Source organism: Peromyscus leucopus, chromosome 3, assembly GCF_004664715.2.
Source record: "Peromyscus leucopus breed LL Stock chromosome 3, UCI_PerLeu_2.1, whole genome shotgun sequence".
In the NCBI taxonomy this organism is placed as follows: domain Eukaryota; kingdom Metazoa; phylum Chordata; class Mammalia; order Rodentia; family Cricetidae; genus Peromyscus; species Peromyscus leucopus.
In genome coordinates, this window is record NC_051065.1 from 147357368 (window position 1) to 147381687 (window position 24320).

At 41.1% G+C, this 24320-nt stretch overlaps 1 protein-coding gene across 3 annotated transcripts in view; it reads right to left on the bottom strand.

The window, feature by feature from the left end:
• Nucleotides 1-11804: 11804 nt before the first annotated feature.
• Nucleotides 11805-24320, bottom strand: part of LOC114706494 (C-type lectin domain family 4 member A-like) — a 28556-nt gene continuing 16040 nt past the window's right edge. The window contains exons 2-6 of one of the 3 annotated variants that reach the window (XM_028888887.2): nucleotides 23977-24093; nucleotides 20542-20655; nucleotides 14597-14748; nucleotides 13584-13696; nucleotides 11805-12413 (exon numbers count right to left, since the gene is read on the bottom strand). In XM_028888887.2, the coding sequence (XP_028744720.1) occupies nucleotides 12272-12413; nucleotides 13584-13696; nucleotides 14597-14748; nucleotides 20542-20655; nucleotides 23977-24093 (638 nt within the window). In that variant the 3' untranslated portion in view covers nucleotides 11805-12271. The remainder of the gene's footprint in view (nucleotides 12414-13583; nucleotides 13697-14596; nucleotides 14749-20541; nucleotides 20656-23976; nucleotides 24094-24320) is intronic. The other 2 variants (XM_037204150.1, XM_037204149.1) reach the window with 2 other exon arrangements.

Here is a 24320-nt window from a genome sequence, read left to right on the forward strand (position 1 = left end):
GACTGTAAATCTTTCTGGGCTCTCTACATGCTGCCTAATATATAGTAAATGAATATTACTAATTATTGAATGAATGAATAAAACATCTATATAAAATATAGTTTATGCGTTTTAGTTTTTGATGAATTTGAAATCTACAAAGAATTCCACTATTTTCTAAATTAGCTTCCAGGTCTCACACAATCTGGAGCAAAAAAATAAATGATTAGAAAGAACTCCACTGGAGCATTGTCCCTGGAATAGCTCTGGCCATCTCTTCTCATCACCCTGCTTATTCCAAAATACAAATATCTGTGTATCCAATTGATCTGGCCTCTAAATGCTGCTGATGAGAAAATGCAGATTCATCCTCAGTAATGGAGCCTAACACAGATGCCCCAGTATTTCACTCTGTGACACCAAAAACGCATACATGCTTCCCTAGTGAGAATGAATGACTTTTACAGAAGAGTTATTCTGAAACAGAGGGAAATTCCTAAGGTATCCAACTCCCCAGAGAGTGTCTGTCTCAGGTTTCTGTGTCACCATCTGTCTAATGAGTCCCGTTCCTTCTCTTGTTTACTTGTCCCACTGTTAGACTTACTGATCAGAGCAATGGAGAATAAGATTGTCAACAGCAGGAAACAGACTATGAATGAGGTGAGGAGGACCTTGGAGAATCTGTAACAACTTTCATGAGTCACGGTCTTCTTTTGAGGAGCTGAAAGACAAACCAAATTCATGTCTTCAGCTCTGTTCCTATTTCCTCTTCTTTCTCCTATTATACTCTCTTTATGCATGATAAACACTGATAACATGATGTTTGAAATAATAGGAAAATGCAAATAGGAAATAATCACGTTAGTTATAGAAACATTACAATATATACAAAATTCCTCATTCCTGATGTTAATAGTACTCATTGTCCTCAGGGAACCCCACAGATGAAGAGGCAGACAGAGTGTAAACACCTGAGGGGATGGGGACACCAGGAGATCAAGGCCCTTTGAATCAACTGAGTCAAGCACAGAGAAGTCACAAGAACTGAAGCAGCAAGCACAGGGACAGCACAGGTCTGCACCAGGTCCTCTGCATGGCTATTATAGCTTTCAGCTTAGTGTTAGTATGGCACTCCTGAATGTGAGAATGGGTGGGTCTTTGACTCTTCTTCCTGCTCTTGGGGCTCTTTTCAGCTTGTTGAGTTCCATTGCGCAGATTCAATGTGATGATTTTTGTTTTATCTTATTAAAGTTTATTTTGTCTTATTTGGTTGTTATCTCCTAGATGTCTGTTCTTTTCTAATGAGACAGAAAGGGAATGGATCTGGAGGACAGGGTTAGTGGGGAGGAACTGGGAGGAGTAGAAAGAGGAGAAACTATAATCAGGATATATTGTATGAGAAAAGAATCTACTTTCAATAAAAGAAAAAATGTCAAAAATATTTATGATAAAATAAATAAATAAGAAAAACTTTTGTTGGCCACCCAGCTCAAGTAGGTGCAAGCCATCCAAAGGGCAGCCTGGGTCCTCAAGAACTGGTCTGTTGGGAAGATAACCACTGGCCCACCCAGCCCCGTATGTCACCATGCAGGTGGGTCCCATTATGATGAGCAAGTATGTGGTGGAGAAATGAGAGTGAAAGAGAACTAGAGTGACTCAATTGCTGTGGAAGAAGTGAACTCAAGGAGGAGTCGGCTAAGGTGAGAGGCCTTCTTGCTACCTGGTCCAAGGTGATTTCCAGGATGGGCTGCTGCTTAGAGCCATGTCTGGGTTATAGACCTAACATGGCCAGGGTCTGTATGGCCATCTATGGGCTATATTGCCACCAAAGTCCACAAGGATGCCTAGTGTGTGGAACTGCCACTAGTGGCCATGTAGGGGTTCAAGAGCCATGTAGCCATACTGATCTTGGTGGCTAATGTTGCCACCTGGGGGCCAAGGTATTGACCAGGCCTGGGCTGCTTCTTAGAGCCCTGTCTGGGTCTGTGGCCCTACAGCAGCCCTGGTCTGAGTCGTTGTCTGTGGTTCTGTTGCAACCGAGAACCATGTGATTGTGTGGAGTCTGATGGGACACCTGGGACCATGTTGGTGCCCAGGGCTGTAGCTAGAGTTTTCCTGCCTGACCCACAGTCAGGACAAATCTCTGTCACCTGCCAGTCCCACAGCTGCTCAGAACCAAGCAAGTAAACACAGAGACTTATATTGCTTACAAACTGTATGGTCGTGGCAGGCTTCTTGCTAACTGTTCTTATAGCTTAGATTAATCCATTTCTATAAATCTATACCTTGCCACGTGGCTTGTGGCTTACCAGCATCTTCACATGCTACTTGTCATGGCAGCAGCTGACTGTGTCTCCTTCTGCCTTCCTGTTCTTTCTATTCTCCTCTCTGTTAGTCCTGCCTATACCTCCTGCCTGGCCACTGGCCAATCAGTGTTTTATTTATTGACCAATCAGAGCAATTTGACATACAGACCATCCCACAGCACAGGGCCATGCTGCATCCAGAGCCATATAGGTCTAAGTAGCACATGGTGACATCTGGGCCAGGGCTGCATGTCTAGGTTCATGGCCCTACTGTAGTCAGGGTCTGTGTTGATATCCATGGTTCCTTTTTCCATGACAGCCATGTGGATCCCTGGGGCCTGAGCCCCCACCTGGTGCTGTGTTGGTGTCCAAGGGCTGTGCTACTGCTGAGGCAATGCAGATGCGGGTGGCCTGTGCCACCACCTAGGACCATGGTGACATCCAGACCCGGGGTGCTGCAGAAGACCATGTCTGGGGCAACACAGAAGCTTTGGATCTGGGATGCAACCTGTGGCCTTGTTGTAGTCTAGAGGCCATGCTGTATCCAGGGCTATAAAATTCTAAGTGGCAAAAACTGCTATCTGGTGCCATGGTGACATCAATGAGGTTGGGCCATGTCTGGGTCTGTGACCCTACTACAGCCACGGTCTCTGTTGATGTCTGTAGCTCCTGTTGTCACAAGGGCAGTGCAGATTCCTGGGGTCTGAGCTGCCAGCTGAAGCAGTGTTTGTGTCTGAGGGCCATGTTGCTACCAGGGTCATGCCAGACTAGTAGCCTGCATTGCCAGATGGGGCCATGGTGACATCCAGACCTGGGCTGCTATGAAGGACCATGTCTGAATCCATGGTCCCACTGCAGCCGAAGTCTGTGTTCCCACAAAGGTTACACAGAAGCCTGGCGTAGGACCATAATAATCTGTGGTCTTGTTGATGTCTGGGGGCCATGTCACCACCAGAGCCATCCTGATCTGAGTGGCCTGTGCTTCCAGCCAGCCAGGATGTCATCCAAAAGCCCAAGCCGCTCCCAAGCGCCATGTCTGGGTCCCTGGTCCTGCTGCTCCTGGGGTCTGTGTTGATGTCTATGGCTGAGGGAGCCATGGGAACCGTGTGTGATGGAATCAGAGGGCCATGATGAGCCAGCCCTGCCTTTTCCTGGCCTTAGATAGCTGGCCGTGCCCCACACCGGATGCTGCAGCAAGAGAGTTGGCCCCAGCCCTCATGGGAAAGCTGATCCCCTACACTTGGGAGAGATAGCCTCACCCCTCACTGTAAATGGAAGTAGAGCTTTCTGTCCTGTAGGATCAATTATCCCAGGCAATCACGTCCCAAAATACCACTCAGAGGCTTATATTAATTATAAATGCTTGGCCAACGTCTCAGGCTTGTTACTAGCTAGCTCTTGCATTCAAATTAACCCATATATCTTATCTATACTTTGCCACATGGTTCATGGCTTGTTACCTCATTTTCTACAAGTCTTGCTTCCTTGGTTTCTGGCTAGTGTCTTCCTGGACTCTGCCCTCCTTCTCCCTGTATCTCTGTTTGACTTTCCTACCCAGACTTATTCTTCCTGACTATAGGTCAAACAAGCTTTTATCATCAGCCAGTGAGATCAACACATATTCACAGGATACAGGACATCCCACATTACCTCACCATGTGTTGGGAAGAGCTGACCCTGATGGCATGGGTATAGGGGAGCTGGCCCCACCTCTCACCTGAGGCAGGTGACCCCAGTGGCCTGTTTGGCCCTAGATCAGCTATCACTCAAGCCCATAGCTGTGTCTGGGATTGTCTCACCCTAACATCTACTCCTTCTAGGACCTGCTGGAGATTGTGAAGGTACTGGTCCTGTGGAACAATAACTGCAGGATCTCCATGACACAGGGCATGCTCAGGATATCCAAGAAAAGTTTTGGTGAGGATCCAGTGATGATAGCATACCTGAAGCCAGAGTCCTTGACCAGACCAGTGACTCATTGCAATGAACATTTGCAAGTAAAGATGATTGGACAAAAGGGTACACTGTGTGACACATTGAGGCTCCCAGTGCCACCAGGACGAATGAAGAGATATTGGGGAGGCAGAAAAGATGATGGAGAGAAGAGGTTTTTTTTTTTTTTTTGGTTCTTTTGGTTCTTTTTGTTTGTTCGCTTGCTTGGTTTGATTTGATTTTTTTAAATTTTCACTTGGGGGGCTGCTATACAGGGGAACAGAGGATATGGAGGGCCTAGGAAGTGACCAGAACTGGGGTACATGATGTGAAATTCCTGAAGATTTAATAAAGAAATTATGTTAAATATAATAAAAGTATAATAGTTGTCAGTATTTTGATAAGAATCTTTCCAACAAGTTAAAACTTTTACGTTTTCCACAACTGGTTCATCATAAATACTGATTTCTGACTATCATTTTATTTTAATTTTTCCTCATGAATTTTTTCTTTATTGATTTTTTTGTTTTGATTTTTAGAGAGGGTCTTTGTATGTACCCCAGGCAGACCCTGAATGCATTATGTAGTCCAAGCTGGCCTCAATCTCACAGAAAACCCTCTTTCAGCCTCCTGAGTTTTGTGACTATAGGCTTGTGCCAGCATATCTGGATGAACATTTTTCTATATCATCTTGTCTTCTTTATCATTTTTATTATGATTGCATAGTATTTTATTATATACTTTTAAAGACTTCCAACTTGCTTCCAGCTTCAAATATGCAATGGTCAAGAAGTCACATTTTATACTACAGTCACCAAGTTTTTAGCCATCACTTCTAAAAGAGTCCCATCCATGAGTGAGATCCGGGGTTCTGTCCCCATCACAGGAGGCAGAGGGTGAAAGAAACTAATTAAACCCTAGATGCCAGCAGACTGTTGACATGTCACCAAATAGAGAGGGGAAATCAGTATGCCATGGTTTAACCTTGAAACAACTTATTACATATTTATATGTATATTTATATGTAGAAAAGATACAATAACATGGGTGGTGGGATTTTCTCTACAAGGTAAAAGACAACACCTTCCTTCTCCATTGTACAATCCCACAACCTTTCACATCTGTCTACAGGCAACAAGCTTGATTGAGACTCCAGTGACCCAGAGGCATGGCCAACAACTAAGATCATGTTCGTCCTTTACATCATCATTCACTAGGAGCAGCAGAAAATGGTTTCTTACCTGGAGGAGAGTCTGCATTGAGGTCTGAGGAATCAAATTCATTCATGAGGTTCTTGTTAATATAAATGTTTTCTGAAAACATGTTGAGAAGAAATCTTGCCCTGCCCTCAGAAGATTTGTGCCATCCCTTCCTTAAAATAGGTCCTAAGAACACAGCCCACGGAACCAGCTAAGCAGGACTCACAGGGCTCACAGAGACTCAAGCTGCTTTCATAGAACCTGCACGGATCTGCACTAGGCCCTCAACATACAAGCTGGGGTTGTTTAGCTTGGGGTTGTTGTGGGACTCCTAACAGAGGGCATCGGGTGTCTCTGTCTCTTTTACCTGCTCTTAGGACACTTCTCCTCCTAGTGGGTTGCCTCATTGAGTTCTAATATGAGGATTTGTACTAGTCTTATTGAATCTGTTATGCTGAGTTCAATTGATATCCCTGATAGGCTTGCTCTTTTCTGAGAGGAAACAGAGAGGCAATGGATCTGGGGGGAGAGGGTGGTAGCAGAAGACCTGGAAGGAGTGGAGGGAGGGGAAGCTATGGTCAGGATACATTGTATGAGAAAATAATACATTTTTTAAAAAAAGAACAGAAATACACAATATGAAAAAAAATTCTCTAAACAAGAAACAGCAAATTGTCATGCTATCAGCTGGGTGATGAGAAGCACTTCACAGAGAGCTGGCCTGAGTGTGCAGCATGAGGTCCAGTTCCCTGGCACACATTATCTTCAGACACAGGGCCTGGAAAATTGGACTGTGACCTAATAGGGACTAAATAAACAGGACTTTTTCCTTGTCTGCGATTCCTGTTGAGCCAATTGTAATAAACCATGAATGGAGGTCCTGATGAAGTGAACCATGCTATTTCTAGAAGCTGCACTCCCCAGACTGTGTACTGTGAATCAGAATATAAGTTTAGAGGTGGAGGTAACATTGGAAGGGATGCAAATCATGGGTAATTCCATCTGATGTACAGAAGCACCTGGGTGAGTAAAAACCAGTGAGACATCTCCAGAAACCAGGGCACCCTACCATCTTTTGTGTATCTAATAAATTCTTGCGTAAAGGGTATTGTCTAAAGCCTAGTGCTTTTAGGAAATAAAATAGCATGTTTGGGTTTGGAGAGATGGCTCAGAGATTAAGAGCACTAACTGTTCTTCCAGAGGACCTGAGTTCAAGTCCCAGCAAACACATGGTGGCTCACAACCATCCGTAATGAGATCTAGTGCCCTCTTCTGGCATGCAGGCAGAACACTGTGCCATAAATAAATAAATGAATGAATGAATAAATAAATAAATAAACAAGTAAATAAGTAAATAAATAAGTAAGTAAATCTTTTTAAAAATTGCATGTTTGGATGAAAAAAATCAACAAGTTTACTGGAAGGTGTGGGAAAGAGGAACTAGGCCATTAGAGAAGTCTGCCCTGGGACCCGAGCTCTCTGCATTCTGTGCAAGCATAAAGTTCCACATGCAAATATGGTTTCGAGCAAACCAGACCACAAGAGCACACACTGGGTCACTGTAGGTACCACATCATTTTGACTGAAGAGGCGAGTTCTGATACCACATTCTAGAGGACCATTGTCCCCTCACCATTGTGTGGGCTCCCACTTCCCACTCAGCTGCCTCCAGCAGGTGGGAAGGCAAAGCTCACATCCTGGTCCTTCTGAAGCTGCTCCTCTGAGCTCTCTGCTTCCCACTGTCTTCATAACTCACTCATGGTTACTCTCCACTCACTGGGCCACTGGCCACATCCTGACACAGCTCTGGTTAGCAGCTGTGGGAGGAGGCTGTCTCTCTCCTCATGCCTGTCTTCCCTTGATCCCAGCACTGCTGAGCAGGAGCCTTGTGGGTCCACAGCACTGTTGGGAACAGTTGGGAAAATTAATGGAGCACAACATAGCAGGGGAAAACTAGTTACTAAAAAGGGGATCATTTGTGTTTCTCCCGCAGACGTCTTCCAGCTCATACCCCATGCTCAACCTTCAGCTCTTCCAAACACTTCTCTTCTTGAAATCTCCTCTAGCTACTCCCATGTTCATACACATAACAAGAAAAAACACATGCATGAACACACACAAAACACCCCCCCCACACACACACACAAACAACTCCACACACCCATGCCTGGTCTACCCTATGCAAGGAAGCTCCTTTCAACATTATGAGCCTGTGAATGTCAGCCCACTATGAAACCAATACTGTTCACAGGTGCTTCCTCACTCTACACAGGTGCCCTCCTCACTCTTCTGAATACCCAGTTCCTCCATCAGGACCCTCTCCTGTAGATGTAACCAATCGTGTTATTAAATAAGAAACACAGAAACAATGTAAAAGAGAAAGCCAAGAGGTCAGAGCTCAGAGCTAAAATCTCACCCTTCCTCCTGCTCTCCCAGCTTCCCAAAAGAGAGCTATTTCCCTGTGTGTAAGTCGTTTCATAGTCATTCTGCCTTCTCATTGGTTGTAAACCCAAACACGTGACTGCCTCGTCACTGTCTGTATGTACAGCCCCCTAGGTCTTAAAGGCATATGTCTCCAATGCTGGCTGTATCCCTGAACACACAAAGATCTATGGGATTAAAGGCATGCACCATCACCACCACCACCACACTCTGTCTATGGCTCTAATAGCTCTGACCCCCGGGCAACTTTATTTATTAACATACAATCAAAATCACATTTCAGTACAATTATAATACCACCACACTCTCCTCCTATTTACAGTTCTGACTCTCCACAGGGCCCCCCACCTGACCCTTCCACAGACACCTGCCTTGCCCTCTCTACACCATACTTTATTCAGGAGGTTACTAAGTAACTGAGGTGCTTCAAGGAAGGAAACAAATATGACAGAATATGAAGTCCTGTATGATTATTGAACCCATTGAGTATTTCCATAGTAATAAATATGCCTACACACTACTTCACTCCACTCACAGATGCTCAGCCGTTTTACCCTCTCAGCAAAATATATTTTTAAAGTTATCATATCTCACATACATTTCAAAAAGTCCTGCATAATACTCAAGTGGCTTGCAACAACAAATATTTTTCTTTTGCATATGTTCTAAGTATGTCCCTCATTCTAAGTGACCTGTAGGTCATTGTAATTCTGTTCAGTTTCTTACCTCATTTATCATTTTGGAGCCAGGATCATAGAGAACAGCAACTTCTTGTAAGTAGAATGTGTAGTAACCTCTTGTATTTAGAGAATCAGATTCATTCTCATTCTATGGGCCAGTGAAAGTCACCTGGACAAACCAGCCAATTGGAATTGAAAGCATACTCTATATAAAGGAAGATGGGCCAAAGGCATTGAAATGGTCCTTTTACAGAGGAATATGAAAGCACTTGGCACCAGCATGGCATCTACACCTAATCCCTTTACTGTTTTCTCAGGAGATGTTTTGTTTGGGGTTTCACAAAGGAAAATTAGTCCATCGGCAGAAAAGAGGTACCATTGCAACACAAACATGAAATACTGAAACTTGTTGGAGAGATGGCTCAATGATCATAAGCATTGGCTGCTCTTCCAAAGGTCCTGAGTTCAGTTCCCAGCAACCACATGGTGGCTCACGACCACCTATAGTGAAATCTGATGCAATCTTCTGGCATAAAGTCATACATGCAGATATAATACTCATGTATATGAAATAAATAAAATACTCAAACTTGTGCTTTGCTGATCTCTGATATTGAAGTAAACTAGTGTAATACGGGGTTAGTGTTGGGTGTCTGTCATGTACACCATGGGGTCTGTTGGGAAGCAGTGTGGGAGTGCCTGGGACAGTGATGGTGCACATTCTCCTGTTCACCAACATCTGCATTCATATTATTTTATATCTGACCTGTCGAAGAAAGACTTTGTTTAAACTTTTACCCATTTCATGGGAGGTTACCTCTCAAATTGATTAGAATTCCTGGAGCTATTTGGAATTCTGTTTTATCATGGTAGGCCATGAAGCTTTATGCTGCTCAGTTCTTTCATAGTTCATGCTAACAAGACAATTCATGTAGGGAGCTCACTATTTCAGAAACACTGACATTGTGATGAAAGAGTTGAGCCTTTGAGCCATGAGATGCTCACCCTGGCAGGGAAATGATACTGAAGGCTGAGTTCACTGTTTTATCAACCAAACACTCACACCTATATAATAAACCCTGGTAAAACTCTGAACACAAAAGCTCACATGACTGCCCCCTGGTTGGCTTAATCTGTACACTGCGACTCATTAACATTCTGGGAAGGAGATGCATCATGGGATCAATGGAAGTTTCCTTTATGGGATGCTCCCTGACTTCACCTGGTCTCATGTCTCTCCCTTCAGTTCTCCTTTGTAGCTTTCTACATAACAGAACTATAATCCTAGTAGAACAGAATCCTTAGTTCAGTGTTTTATCCTAGAATCTCATAAATCTGCAGGTATTAAGGGATCCTGGGACTCTGCAGACAGATGACTTGAACTAATGGCTTCCTTAGGAACTTCTGAACTTGAAGCTTGAGTCTGAAATGAGGATAGTCTTGTGGAGGCAAGTCCTGAACTTGTAGAATAATTTAATTAGTAAATGAAATGTTTTTGGCTATAGCTTACAGGACAGCCATATGAAACATTTTGAGGATGGCTGAGGAAATACAGGCAAGATCACACATCATCTGAGAAAAGAGTTGTTAAATTTTCTAAGAGTGATAGTGGTATTGTTTTGTTGTGCAATGACAATTTCAGATGATAGATACTGAAATATTGACCGAAGTGTAATGTATCAAACTAGCTATCAAGTGCCCTATCATTTAACATGTATATATATATATATAAAATATATATATATATATATATATATATATAATTATCAACAATCATTACTATAGATGGTAATTATATGAGTATTGATGATAACAGCCAGTCAACTTCTGTTTCAAAATATTCATGATAAGAAGTTGAAAAGGCTTCCAAAGTGTTAAGCAGCAGCAGGCTCCATGGGACATGTGGCTCTCCTCAATATCCATCCACAGGACACAGGCTGTCCCTAATGTGGCAGCACAGGGTGGGACACCAAGAACAACAGGTGGTGCCAGTAGAAGGTTGGCTATCATCTTCTTAGACTTGCTCTTGAGGAAGGTCACCCAGTCCAGGATCAGCCACCATTAGAGGCCCACATCAGCCTCACGGCACCCACAGCACCTGACACACTAGCCATGGGGACCTGTGGGGCGTTTACTTTTTCTTCCCCATAAGCTCAGAGAAGAGCTTTTTTACTACCTGTAAAGCCCAAAGAAAGATTTTTTCCCCCAGTTTGCGTTTATAGCTCCCAAAGTAAGAAAGTTGAAGAGTTTTTCTGTCTAGTTGCCTTACTTATTTTTTCCTACACAATCTTACACACTTCTAAGTTTTTCCTAAACTATATTACTATGCTGTATCTTACTTATTTTTCACAGATAGAAATTGAGAAAGGGATAGAAGATAGAAAATTTTGACAGAAGAGAATTTCGCTGCAGCATTGGACATCCTTCCAGTCCGCTTTCCTTTTCTCTCAAGGATAAAACCCCTGCCTCCCAAAAATATATATAAAAAAATATATTTTTTTTTCATAACACCGGCATGCCTTTCCACTGGCAGGGCTGACAGCACTTTCACCAAAAACTCTGTAATAAAACAATTATTTTCCTTTATCCTTAGTCCCTATTACTTTGTCTGTAGTCCCTGTTCATTTGTCTTTAGTCCCCCCTTTTTTTGTTCCCTTTTTTTCTTTAGTCCCTTTTTTTTCTTTTTTCTTTAGTCCCTGTTCATGGTGCCATTCTGTGGGGTGTTTACCCACCACCCCCACAGCTTCCCAGAGTTTTCTTGAGTGCAATCAGCAGGAAATATTAGATAGAAGGATTTATTGCGGAGAGTATCGCGGAGATAAACAGATAGAAAATAAAGGATAGCCTCGAGAGGGCCTGGAACCTATTCCAAAGGGTCCCGATTGTCTCTGGCCCAGGGTTTTTATAGAGACACCAAGGGGTGGAGCAAAAGACCTCCTCCCCCAGCACAGCCAAGTGCAGACCATCTCAGACACCTGCACTCAGGCCCGTGGTCCTGATCATCCTCTATTCAGACCTGCTGGGTAAAGCCATGAGGAACCCGAGAATGGGCTCCCACAGGGACCAAGTTCCTGAATGGTCCTGGTAGTGCAGGTATTGGGGGACACGAGAAAATGCTGATGGAAGGGCACAAACTGCCAGAGAAAATGTGAGTAAGCACTGAGGATCAAAGTGACAATAGGTAACAATGTCACCCTGTCTGTCTGAATTTGCTTAAGGAGATCTTAAATGTTCTACACCACACAAACACAAAACAGACAACTATGTTAGGTAATAGAGGGTGTTGTTAAATTGATTGTGGTAGCCATTGCCCAATACATTTCCATATCAAGTCAAGGTGGTATAATGTAAATATACATTATTTATTTGTGAAGTATACATCAATAAATCCAAAGACAGAGGAACAAAGAGACAGGGAAATGACTAGAGGGACCACACCATACAACTCTATCATCAAATAAGACCTTAGGAATCCAAGAAAGGACACAGAGGCTGGAGTACTTCCACATATGCACAAAGGGATCCTGTAGAGTCTCTAGAATATGGGAAATTCTCATTATATAATGAGTAAAAAATGAATAAATAAGTATATTTGGAGACCAGTATTAACATATGGATAACTGTTGGCTGCCTACCTAAAATTCTATGGACATCTCTTCCACAAGAAGATTTTTTCAGGTATCTGTATAATGCTGGATAAAAATGCAATCCATGTCCATGAAAAATGCTTGATTCATAAGTATATTTTCTTCACCTGACAAACTGACTTCTGTTTACCATTGCAGGTGACGTCATTCCAGCCCCAATCAGATTTTCGATGATTTACTGTAACACATTGTTCATGGTCAAAGTTGGGCTCACCTTGGTGCCAGAACCTGGAAGGGAGGAAAGATCATCAGGGTGTTTCCCACAGTGATGCTGGGAAAGAGAAAACAAGAATAGGCAAGCCTGAGGATGTGGTGGGAATTTGTGGAAATCAGAACCAGGTGTGTACAAACCAACCGTTCTTCATCACCCATGTCTGACATGTCCCTGGAAACAGGGCCACCTCACTCAATATTCTCTTAGCTTGTTACTTAACTGTTCTCCCAGAACACATCCCAGGGGCTACTTCATCCCTAGGTCTTGGTACCCAGGGACTGTCATTCCATGTGCTTACTTACATGATGAAAAGGTCTCTCATTCTCATGCTATAATATTTTTTTTTTCATTTTACAGTAGTCTTTTTTTAGAGACTGGAGAAATACTTAAAATAGTTAGATAATCTACTTAATTCTGTCATATAGGATAAGTAATTTACTACACTGGATTCCTACTTTTCTTCTCTGAAAACTAAGAATAAGAATAACATTACTACCTATTTCTCACAACAGAAATCAGGATAGAATATGGGAACATACTAAGGTATGAGAGTTTTTAAATAATTACATAAATACGACACAAAAAAATATGAGATTGAGGGCTTTTGATTTAAGAGAAATAATCAGTTATGATCTTGACATTAATTTTTATTATAGATATAAATGAAATCTGGACAGATGGCTCAGACATAAGAGTGCTCACTGCTTTTCCAGAACACATGACATCTCTGTTCCCAGTACCCATATTGGCACAGTCATACCACCTGTGAGCTCAGCTCCAGAGAATCCAACATCCACTTACGGGCTCCATGGGCAGCCACATACTCACGACACACAGAGAGACATAGATATATACACTAATAAAAATAAATTAAATCCCATTGTTAAATATATAGATGAGAGATTGAAAATGTAATAGAATTCATCATGGTGTAGCACCTTGGTTGGGTGCCCTGGGTACTAATCATCCTACACTCTTCAAACTCAGTTTCCTCATCTGTCCTGAGAGTATCAGTGACATGTGTCTCACAGGACTCCTTGATGAGGACATGGGGATAAAGTAACTCCATCCCCAGCACTCACACCAGGAGTGAGCTGTTTTAGTTTCATAACCAACAGCTGGAACATCTTAAAGTCTTCTCATGCTACAGGACCCAGGACTCCTCTAGGTAACTCTGGACTCACGTGGCACTTTCATTGTATGGTGTCTGATCAACCCATCGCCACTGTCGGTGACCTGCATCCGAAAGGCCAATATAATAAGCAGCTTTAGGATCCAGGGTCTTGGTGATGAAATCCTAAGAGGAAAGAAAGATACAGCATTCAGCCTGGATGGAGTGATTCTTTTTCTGCTATAGAATTTTTATAAGAAATTTTAAGTTATTTTAACTATACAAAATTATAGGTCCAATATGAAGCACATATGCAATTATGTAACAAACAAATCCTAGTTCATCTCTCTAGGCCATTAATTAGTTCTCAAATTATAGATTAATAAACTTTAATTATACATTTTAGAGGTACACTGTGATACTTTGACTGACTTTTTTCCTGGTCACAGTGAAATGAGAAGACAAAGAAAGGATCAAGGAATAGAAGAGCCACCACACCCCCAGGAGTGTCATCTTCTCTGACTGACCAGGACTCAAAGTCATCACCCATGGGCCTGATTTCCATGACATTGGAAACAATCTCTGTCCATGATCATAATAATTCTCATCTCAGACTCACTCCATCTTTTCTTCCCCAGCACCATTCTTGAAAGTTGTGCATGAGAGAATTTAGCAGATTTAATCATTCTCCATTCATAACCTCAGATATTTCATTTCTGATGGTTGGCTGTGACTCCTGATTTGATCCTCTTACACTAGTCAGGTCTGCGCCCTCCTCTGTTAGGCAGTGGGTACTACAGGAAGCATTAGAGTGCTGAAATCACAAACTGCTCTTTCAAGCAGAAACATTTCATCCTTCCCTCCACCCTCAGGCATTGCATTTCTGTTGCCATGGTTCCCTGTGGGTTGTTCAGCTTCACTGAAGCAGGGGCAAGGTGTAGAATGCCAAGGCTGAAGCAACCTTTCCAGCTTCCTGATGGAAAGCCTTCTGCCACATCAGCAACACCCATTTCAACAAAACTCCCTCTTAGTAAAAAGAGGCAGACAGCAGACCAGGCCCAGGCCCCACTCTCTCCCAGGATGCACCTGCTCTTCCTGGCTGTGGATCACCATCAGATGAGCACCCATGCTGGAGCACTTCTCCTCACTCTCTCTCCAAGATGCTGAGTCACTCACAGTGAAGTAGCAGTGGGAACTAAATGGCTTCCAATCCTTTGGGCAACAGCTCCAGACTTTGTCTTTGGGGGAAGAAGGAAATGTAAGTGCAATGTCATAAAGTCATTTTAAAACCTACCTGATGTGGAGACCACATGTAAGCTGGGACTCCACACTTCTCCAGATACGACATGAACCCCTTCCCATCAGATGCCAAGCAAACCCAGTCTACCTCTGTCTACACTAACATCAGGACCCCTTTGTCCTACTGGGGTATTGTCTGGAAAACAGAGTGTCATGGACACCCAGAAACCGTGGACATAATCCAAACTATCTGGGTCTCTAAATAATAGTTTAGTTTTTGGTATAACTCATTATACCAAGATCCAGAAAATTTCATAATTTCATATGTTGTATTTAAGCAATACATATCAATAATCATGGCAGCAAAATTCTGACCATTTTTAAGTTAATAATGATAAAAATATTTCACAAAAATATTACAAAGATTCTAGAAATAAATTTAAAATATAATACCTTAAGAAAACAAAAAAATAAAACCCAATGTGTGTAAATACAACTTTTTTTCATTTTTGAAAACATCATTTTAATCATTGCATAGTGTTTCATTAAAACCATATATGAATATATTTTTAACAGATAACTTTTTTGCCAGTTATTTAGGGCATTGCTTTTCTTCACACCCCTATTAAGAATAATAGCAACAGATCAACTTTGTCTACACTAGTTAATTGAGTCCCAGGGAAGAATTGTTGAGAATAACTTGCTGCGTCAAAGGACCAAGTATAGTGTAAATATAACTCTTTCTATGTGTAATAATGTGTTTTTCCATTTTTATAATTAAAAAATTGATAGAATAATTTTTTTAAATGCAGTGGTTATAGTAGAATGAAGGTAACAGAGAAACCAGGAAAAACAAAAATCATAGAAATTGAATTGATTAATAGAGGCAAAATAGAAATAAACAAATAAATACAGTCTCCCATCATGATCCTTAACTGTCTATACCAATTAAAGAGAGGTGTAAAATACATGAAAAATAAAGCAAAGAATTGAGAAGCACCTTGTGGCAGATACAAGAAGTTATATTCACACACTCATATATATCGCTATGTGCTTGTATGGATACCCAGAATGTCAGAGATGGGAAAACAATCACAGAACAGAAGGAGATAGAAGAATGAATGGCCAGAGCATGCAGTGTTCAGTGAAGAAGTAAGAAGTTACATTTTTAGTGGTAAACATTAACAAGGCTCAGATGACAAACTCTATTGTGCACCATTATGAAGAACTTGGATACATATAGACAGATACATTATTCTGTTTCTTGAGAAACCTAACCCAATATTCCACCATAGTGTGGGCTATATATTTTGAAAGCAACATCCTTTCAAAATTACAATGTGGAAAATGGATAAAAAAGATCAATTTTTATATTTAATTAAAATATAATTATATTATTTTCCCTCCAATCCCTGCCATGTTCCCTCCTCTCTCTCTCTGAGTCATGGCCTTTTTTTTTATTGTTCTAAGAGCTACAGGCAATTAATAACTGCTAAGTGAGGGAGAATTAATCTTTTCCAGGAATGAGCCTCCTAATTGGTTATCCAATACCAAGTGGTTAGCCTTAAAAAGGTACAACTTTATCAGCTGAACATGGCATAGAAAGATGTAGTCAGACTAGGCATAATCCCTCATATCAAGGCTGCACAAGGAAATCCAATGGGAGAAAGAAGGTCCCATGAGCAGAGGAGGGCTGTTCTTTATGAAGGGAAATGGAGGGACAGTGGATCTGGGAGATGGGGAAATGGAGGGGGCTGGGAGGTGGAGGGGACTGGGAGGAGAGGAGAGACAGGAGGCTGCAGCTGGGATGTATTGTATGAAAGAAGAAAAATTTTTTAAAAAAAGAAATAAAAGTTTCAGATGATGAAAAAAAAGGTACACTTTTAAATGGACCACCTTAAGTGGACCATCAGGTGATAATAACAGTCTGAAATAATTTGTATAGTTTAGACCCTGTGTACTATATAATTAAACTAGCATTTCACACCTGTCATCTTCCTTTCCAAAAATAATTACTCCAATTTTAATATGGGAATATCCTGTAATATATCAAGTCAGTCATCCTCAGAACTGATATTCAGATCATTTAAAACAAGTATCTTCTGAAAACTCAACAAACCTAGAGAAAACTGAAGAGATGTGACAGCTAAATACACTGTGCCATCCCAGATGAGAGTCTAGTAATCGTGAACTTCAATCAGTGATGACGTCAGTATTCACTCGCTAGTTGTAGCAACCATGTTTGCTTATAAAGATTTCGTCTAGGGGACAGTGTATGAATATATGGGGGTTAGAATGATATCTTTATATCACATGAAATCATCTATAATTTAAAAATGTTCTCAAGGAGTCTATTAATACTTTAAGTAATTTGTATTCAAGATACAGTGCTTCATCATTTTATTCAAATTATATATGTATATATGCAGTGTTCAGTGAAGAAGTAAGAAATTACATTTTTAGTGGTTTCTGGGAATTGAACTCAAGCCTGCTGAAAGAGCAACCAGTGCTCTTAACCTCTGAGCCATTTCTACAGCCTGTGTGTGTGTGTGTGTGTGTGTGTGTGTGTGTGTGTGTGTGTGTACTGAGGTAAAAAACAGAAAGTGTGCAGAGATGGTTCAGGGAGAAGCAAAAGCTAAAAAAATCTAATACAATAGAACCCTTTACACAAACAAGACTTGTGTAGACAAATGGAGGCATACATATCAGACTTTCTGGTCTGATATAGATGTACATGTGGACTCCATGTCTCAGTATGTGCCACCTGGGAATCTATTAAAAACATCACACAACTCAGGCAGACATCTCCTACTCAAGTGCAAGCCACACCACCCAGAAGAACCAGTAGGCAAACTCAAGCAGACTCAACTGCTGGACCAGAGACCACTAGGCCACTAGAACTCCAGATAGACTTCCCGACCCAGAACTTTCTCCACTCTCCTAGTTCACCCCAGCCACTACCCCCAATCGCCCCTCCCCTAATCACAATGTCCCAGTCCGCAAAGCAGATGGAGAGGCCATGCTCAACAAGAGGCCAGGCCAGCTGCCAGAAGTCTAGTCCTCACCTGGGGAGAAGAACCTCTGTTCAACCATAGGCCACACAGAAGAAAAGACCAAAAAGGAAAGAGAAAACAAGAAATAAAACACCAACCAAAGATAAACTTAACACCTAGTCATAAAATCACCCCAAACCCAGATGCCTGGGCTAAAGGAAGAATGCAATCAACAACAGCCATGGTGATATGTCACCACCAGAGCCCAGCTGTCCTACTACAGCAAGCCCTGAATATCCCAACACAGCCAAAGTACAAGAAAAAGACCTTAGAACCAACTTTGTACAGATGATAGAGGTCCTTAAAAAGGAAAATGAATAAACCCCTTAAAGAAATCAAGGAAAACACAAACAAAAAATTGGAGGAAATGAATAAATCCCATAAAGAAAGCCAAGAAAAAACAAACAGTTGAAGGAAATAAATAAAACTGATCAAGACCTGAAAATGGAAATAGAAGCAATAAAGAAAACACAAAATGAAGGGATTCTGGAAATGGAAAATCTAGGTAAGTGAACGGGAACTACAGATGCAAACATAAGCATGAGAATACAAGAGAGGGAAGGGAGGATCTCAGGCATTCAAGATACGACAGAAGAAATAGATACTTCAGCCAAAAAACATTAAGTCTAAAAAATTTCTGACACAAAACAGCTAGGAAATCTTAGACTCTATAAAGAGATCAAACCTAAATATAATGGGAATATAGCAAGGAGAAGAATCTCAGCTCAAAGGCCCAGAAAATATTTTCAACAAAATCATATAAGAAAATTTTCCTAATCTAAAGAAGGGGATTCCTATAAAGGAACAGGAAGCATACAGAACACCAAATAAATTGAACCAGAAAAAAAGTCCCCTCACCACATAATAATGAAAACACTAAGCAGTTAGAACAAATAAAAATTATTAAAGACTGCAAGGGGAAAAGACCAAGTAACATATAAAGGCATACCTACTAGAATTACACCTCATTTCTAAGTGAAGTCTATAAATGCCAAAAGGGCCCGGACAGATAAACTGAAGATTGTAAGAGACCATAAATGCCAGCCCTTACTATGATAGCAAAACTTTCAATCAACTTAGATGAAGATATGATATTTCATGATAAAATCAAATTCAAATAATATTTGTCCACAACTCCAGCCCTACAGAAAGTACTAGAAAGAAAACTCCAACCCAAGGATGTTAACAATGCCTATGAAAACACAGGAAATAAATAATTCCACTCTAGCAAAATCAACAGAAGGGAAGCACACACACATACACACACCACAACTGATAACAACAACAACAAAATAACAGGAATTAACAATCATTGGTCATTGATGTCTTTCAATATCAATAGACTCTATTTTCTAAGAAAAAACACACAGACTAAGAGAATGGAAGCGAAACTAGGATCCATCCTTCTGCTGCATACAAAAACTACTCCTCAATATCAAAGATAGACATTACCTCAGAATAAAGGGTTGGAAAAGATATTCCAAGCAAATGAACCTAAGGAACAGCCTGGAGTAAGCATTCTAATGTCTGACAAAATAGACTTCAAACCAAAATTAGTCAAAAGAGACTGGGAGAGGCACTTCATACTCGTCAAAGGGAAAATCCACCAAGATGACATTTCAATTCTTAACATCTATGCTCCAAATTCAAAGGCACCCAAGTTTGTAAAGGAAACACTACTAAAGCATACATCACACATCTACAAGGTTGACCCTTTCAAAAACTTCTTGTAATGGGTGATACGGAACCTGAACTGGCCATCTCCTGTAACCAGCCAAGGCTTTCAGTGGTGGGACTGAGATTCCAACCCAGGCACAAAACTTTCAACCTATGCTTTATTCTGCCTGCAAGATATGCTGGGGTAGAGGTGGCACAGAACTTGTGGGACTAGCCAACCATGACTGGTCCAACATGAGGCCCAAGCCACAAGAGGGAGCCCATGCAAGACCCTGCCTGGATGGCCAGGAATCTGAAATGGGATGACTCAGAGACCTAGAGCAGAACTAAACATAAAAACAAAAACAAAACAAGACAAACAAAAAACAAAAACAAAAACAAAAACAAAAGTCAATGAACTGATTTCTAACAACATTCCACTATACTCATAGACTGGTGGCTACCCTATTTGTCATCAGAGAGGCTTCATCCAGCCACTGATGGGAGCAAAGGCAGAGACCCAAGACCAAGCATTAGACAGAGCTTGGGGAACCCTGCAGAAGAGGGGAAAGGATTTTAGGAGCCAAAAAAGTCGAGGACACCAGGCTGCATATATGTTATGGTTGTTAGCATGGTATTCCTGTGGGATTCCTAAGAGTGGGGTGTCTCTGACTCTTACCTGCTCTTGGGATGTGTTCCTCCCACTGGGTTGCCTTGGTCAGACTTGATATGAGGGTTTGTGCCTAGTCTTGTTATAACTTGCTGTGCTGTGTTTGGTTGACATCCCTTTGGAGACCTGCTCTCTTATGAAGGGAAACAGAGGAGTGGATCTAGGGGAGAGAGGAGATGGGGAAGAGAACTGGGAGGAGTGGAGGGAGAGGAAACTGTGGCTGGGATGCAATGTATAAGAGAAGAATAAGTATAAATGGAAGGAACAAAGGAAGGAAGGAATGAAGGAACAAAGGAAGGAACGAACATAGGAAGGAAGGAACAAATGAACAAAGGAGTGAAGTAAAGAAAGATTATTTGAAACCATTAAACTCTACAGAAAGCAAACAAACTCATAGGCACTTTAATTCTTACCAGATGTGGGTGGATTGTCTTTTTTGCAGTTCAATTCTTTGTAAGTTATAACTTTGTGAGTTAAACTTACAGCTTTTTTTTCTTCAAGAAGTTGAGAGTATTTTTGAAAATAAACTGTGAAAAAAAACCCAGAAACAAAACCACTCATTTTCATGAAAATATTATGGCTTTGACTGTCTACTTACTTGTGCAAAGATCTACCAAATCCCAATTACCTAAGTAGACAGAGCCTAAGATTCCCATCACCCCACAGCCAATGCAGTCCTCAGCCTCCTATTTGAAACCACAGGTACTTCCAGGACTCCAGAAAGACCATGATTTAAAAGGCAGGCAGGCCCACTGCCATGACTCTAAAGGGAGTGAGCCATACCCTTCCATGTTAACATGAGATGAAAACGCTAACTCCTGGGGGAGATGAAGCAGACAGAGATATTTGTATTCAAGAATGTAAACTGTCTTGGCTTTGGGAGGAAAGGGGGTTAACTAATTCTGAGAAGCTCTAGGTTATTTTAGAATGTGAAATAAAAAAGAACTCAACATGCATCTGTGGAGCATTGTTTTGTTTCTCAAACCCTCTTCCTTTCAACCAGATTACTCCTCCACGCACATGCTCACTCTCTCCTGGTTTACAGCTGACTGGCTTCTCTCTAGAACTGAATTTCTTCTCTTTCCTCCCAGAGTCTTGTCCTCCTTACCCCGCCACTTTGGCTTTTTCCATTTCACTCACACCAGATTTGAAATGGATCATCAATAATACCCCAGGATAATTAGCTAGCTGTCTTGCTATTGGACTCGATCTAGTTCTCCTCCTCAGCTCTTAACACATTGCTCCGTCCTGGTTTTGCATCACCATTTTTTGCCATCACTTCTTGTTGTTTTTTATAATCTCTTCTCCCTCCATCCACCCTTTAAAATGTAACACTTCCTACAGTCTTGTCACGATGCTTCCTCCTCATACAAAATCTTCCCAAGTGATGCCATGTATTGCTATGGTCTTGCCTGCTGCCTGTATGTGCTGGATTTTGTGCTCACTAAGCACAAACATATTAGGTTCTACTCAATAAGCCCCAAACTGAAATCAACACGTGCCAACTTAAACCTATAACTTATCCTAGATTGTCTACCTCTTTGAATAACTTCATGGTTGCTGAATTTACATCATCAGAATATTAAAGTCACAATGTACTTCTTGGACCCCTTAATCCCTGGATCTCTACATTCATCAGCATCTACTTCCTTGGTGTTGTGTTCTTTTTTTTGTTTTGTTTTGTTTTGTTTTTTTTGTTTTTTTCGAGACAGGGTTTCTCTATGTAGCTTTGCGCCTTTCCTGGAACTCACTTGGTAGCCCAGGCTGGCCTTGAACGCACAGAGATCCACCTGGCTTTGCCTCCCCAGTGCTGGGATTAAAGGCATGCACCACCACCGCCCGGCTTTTTTCTTTTTCTTTTTCTTTCTTTCTTTTTTTTTTGGGGGGGGGGGTGTTGTGTTTTTACCATTCAAAGTCACCTCGTCTCATGTTCTTCAGACATTATCTCATTATCAGGTTAGAAATAGGCCTTGTCATTTCTCTTTTGTCCTAGTGACTCTGTTTTCAGAGTCCTGCAAAAGCGTCATCTATAATCTATGTTCAGCTACACCAATTTTCTATTTGAAATGTTGCAATGGTTCTCCATGGCTGTGATGCTTTGAAAAAAAAAAAAGACCATGACTTTTAACTTCTGTATTCACAGAAATTAAATGTGATTTTGAAATTTTCCTTGTTAACAAAAAAAAGAAGAAGAAAAAAGAAAAAGAAAAGAAAAACAGTGAAGTCTTTTGTGTGAACTGCCTTCTAGACATCCTTTGGTCAAGAGAATGTGCAAAATCAACTCTGCTCTATTATCAAGTTAAATTTTTTAAAAGATTTATATATTTATTATATATAAAGTGTTCTGTCTGCACGTTTTCCTGCAGGCCAGAATAAGGAACCAGATCTCATTGTAGATGATTGTAAGCTACAATATGGTTTCTGGGAATTGAACTCAGGACCTCTGGAAGAGCATTCTGTGCTCTTAACCTCTGAGCCATCTCTCCAGCCCAAGTGTTAAATATTTTGAGAGACCTGGCTCATGGTCACCCTCAATCTTGGAAGTCTGCAAGCTGCTATGTAAATAAGCCAGGACATCCTAAGGAACTATAAAAAGGTGACTCATACTGTTAGTCATCCTAACTGGCATTCTCCTCTCAGAGGCTGAGGTGCCTGGACTGGTAACTGACCACATACACACGTCTAAGTTCAGCTAAGACCATAGAAGCCACTCAGTGGAGATCAGCCTAAACTGCCACACCACAGAAGCATAAGATAAATAAATTGTTGTTTTACCTCATTAAGTTTATGCTGATTTATTAAGCAGAAAACCATACTTGATAAAAAAAAAAAAACAGTATTTAGATGAAAAAAACTGAGTTTTTCATAATGGGGTAAAATATAAGCTCTGCATGCCACTATGTCTACCTGGGAAATTTTCATTTCTTTTTCACCTAGAACTGTGTACTTCAGCCATTCACGCTTATGTCTGTCATCTCTGTGACATTCATGGTACATACAGTTCTAGACATAGTCTCTTCTAAGAAATCTGTGTCAGCACAAGACTTCCTGGACAATGTTGTAGACACTGGTCCATTTTTTCTTAGACACAGATTTTTACATAGTCCAGGCTAGCTCCACACTTGCTGTCTTCCTGTCTCAACATCCTGAGTAGCCACTGAACATAGCTGGCACTGATTCGTTGACTTTCCTCTAAGATTCTGGAGAACAGAGTCCATGTTATTCCTGGGCTCTGTTAGACACACTGTAAAACATACAGTAAATGGCTACTATTTGGTTCAAGTGAATGAGTAAAACACCCTAAATACACTAGTTTCCATGCATTTTAAATTTTTTAGAAATTCTCGAATCTTTAATGAGTAGAAATCCACCCATTTGCTCAGTTGGCTTCTAGATTTCACATAATCCTGGACAGCACAGAGCAATTAGTAATTAGCTAAAGAACACTTCTTGGGTAATTTCTTCCTAGCTACTTCTTGTCCACAAGCTCATCCCAAGATGAAGGAGTCCTATACACACACAGCTTGTATACACATACAGCTCAACTTCTAAATGCTGATGAGAAAACAGATTTGACCTCCCAGTCTAACAAAGACAACACTCCACATATTTCACTCTACAAGCCCACATACGTTCATAAATGCACTCCAGTTTCTCTAATGAGATGGATTCCTTTTTCCCCAAGACAATAGCTAAATCCAAGGACAGTAAAAGACACAATGTAACACCTTGAATTATTTCTTTCCAAACAACATTTCTTCTCCATACTCTGTTAAGTGCCGGTGCTACAGCAGAACCTCTCTTCACCTAAGGCAGACATCGTTTATTGATTCATCTGCGATACGTACAGATAAAGGCAGCCAAGAATGAGATTGCCAACAGCAGGAAAAGTGCCATCAGTGATGTGAAGAGCAGTGAGGGGCAGCCAGGCTTACTTAGATGAGGGGTGGGCTTCACTTTGGGAGCTGGAAGGAGAGCACATTCATCTCATGAGTGATAAGTTTCCCCCTTGTTTCTGCTTTTACTCCCTCCCCGTCTCACTATTCTCCATGTCACATAATTACTAATAGTGTGAATATTTGAAATAATAGAAAAACAATGTTCATTGTAAAAAACATTACAAAATACATAAAAGAATATACACTATTGAAATAGCTGGTATTAATATTTTGAGATCTGAAAAATAATTTGA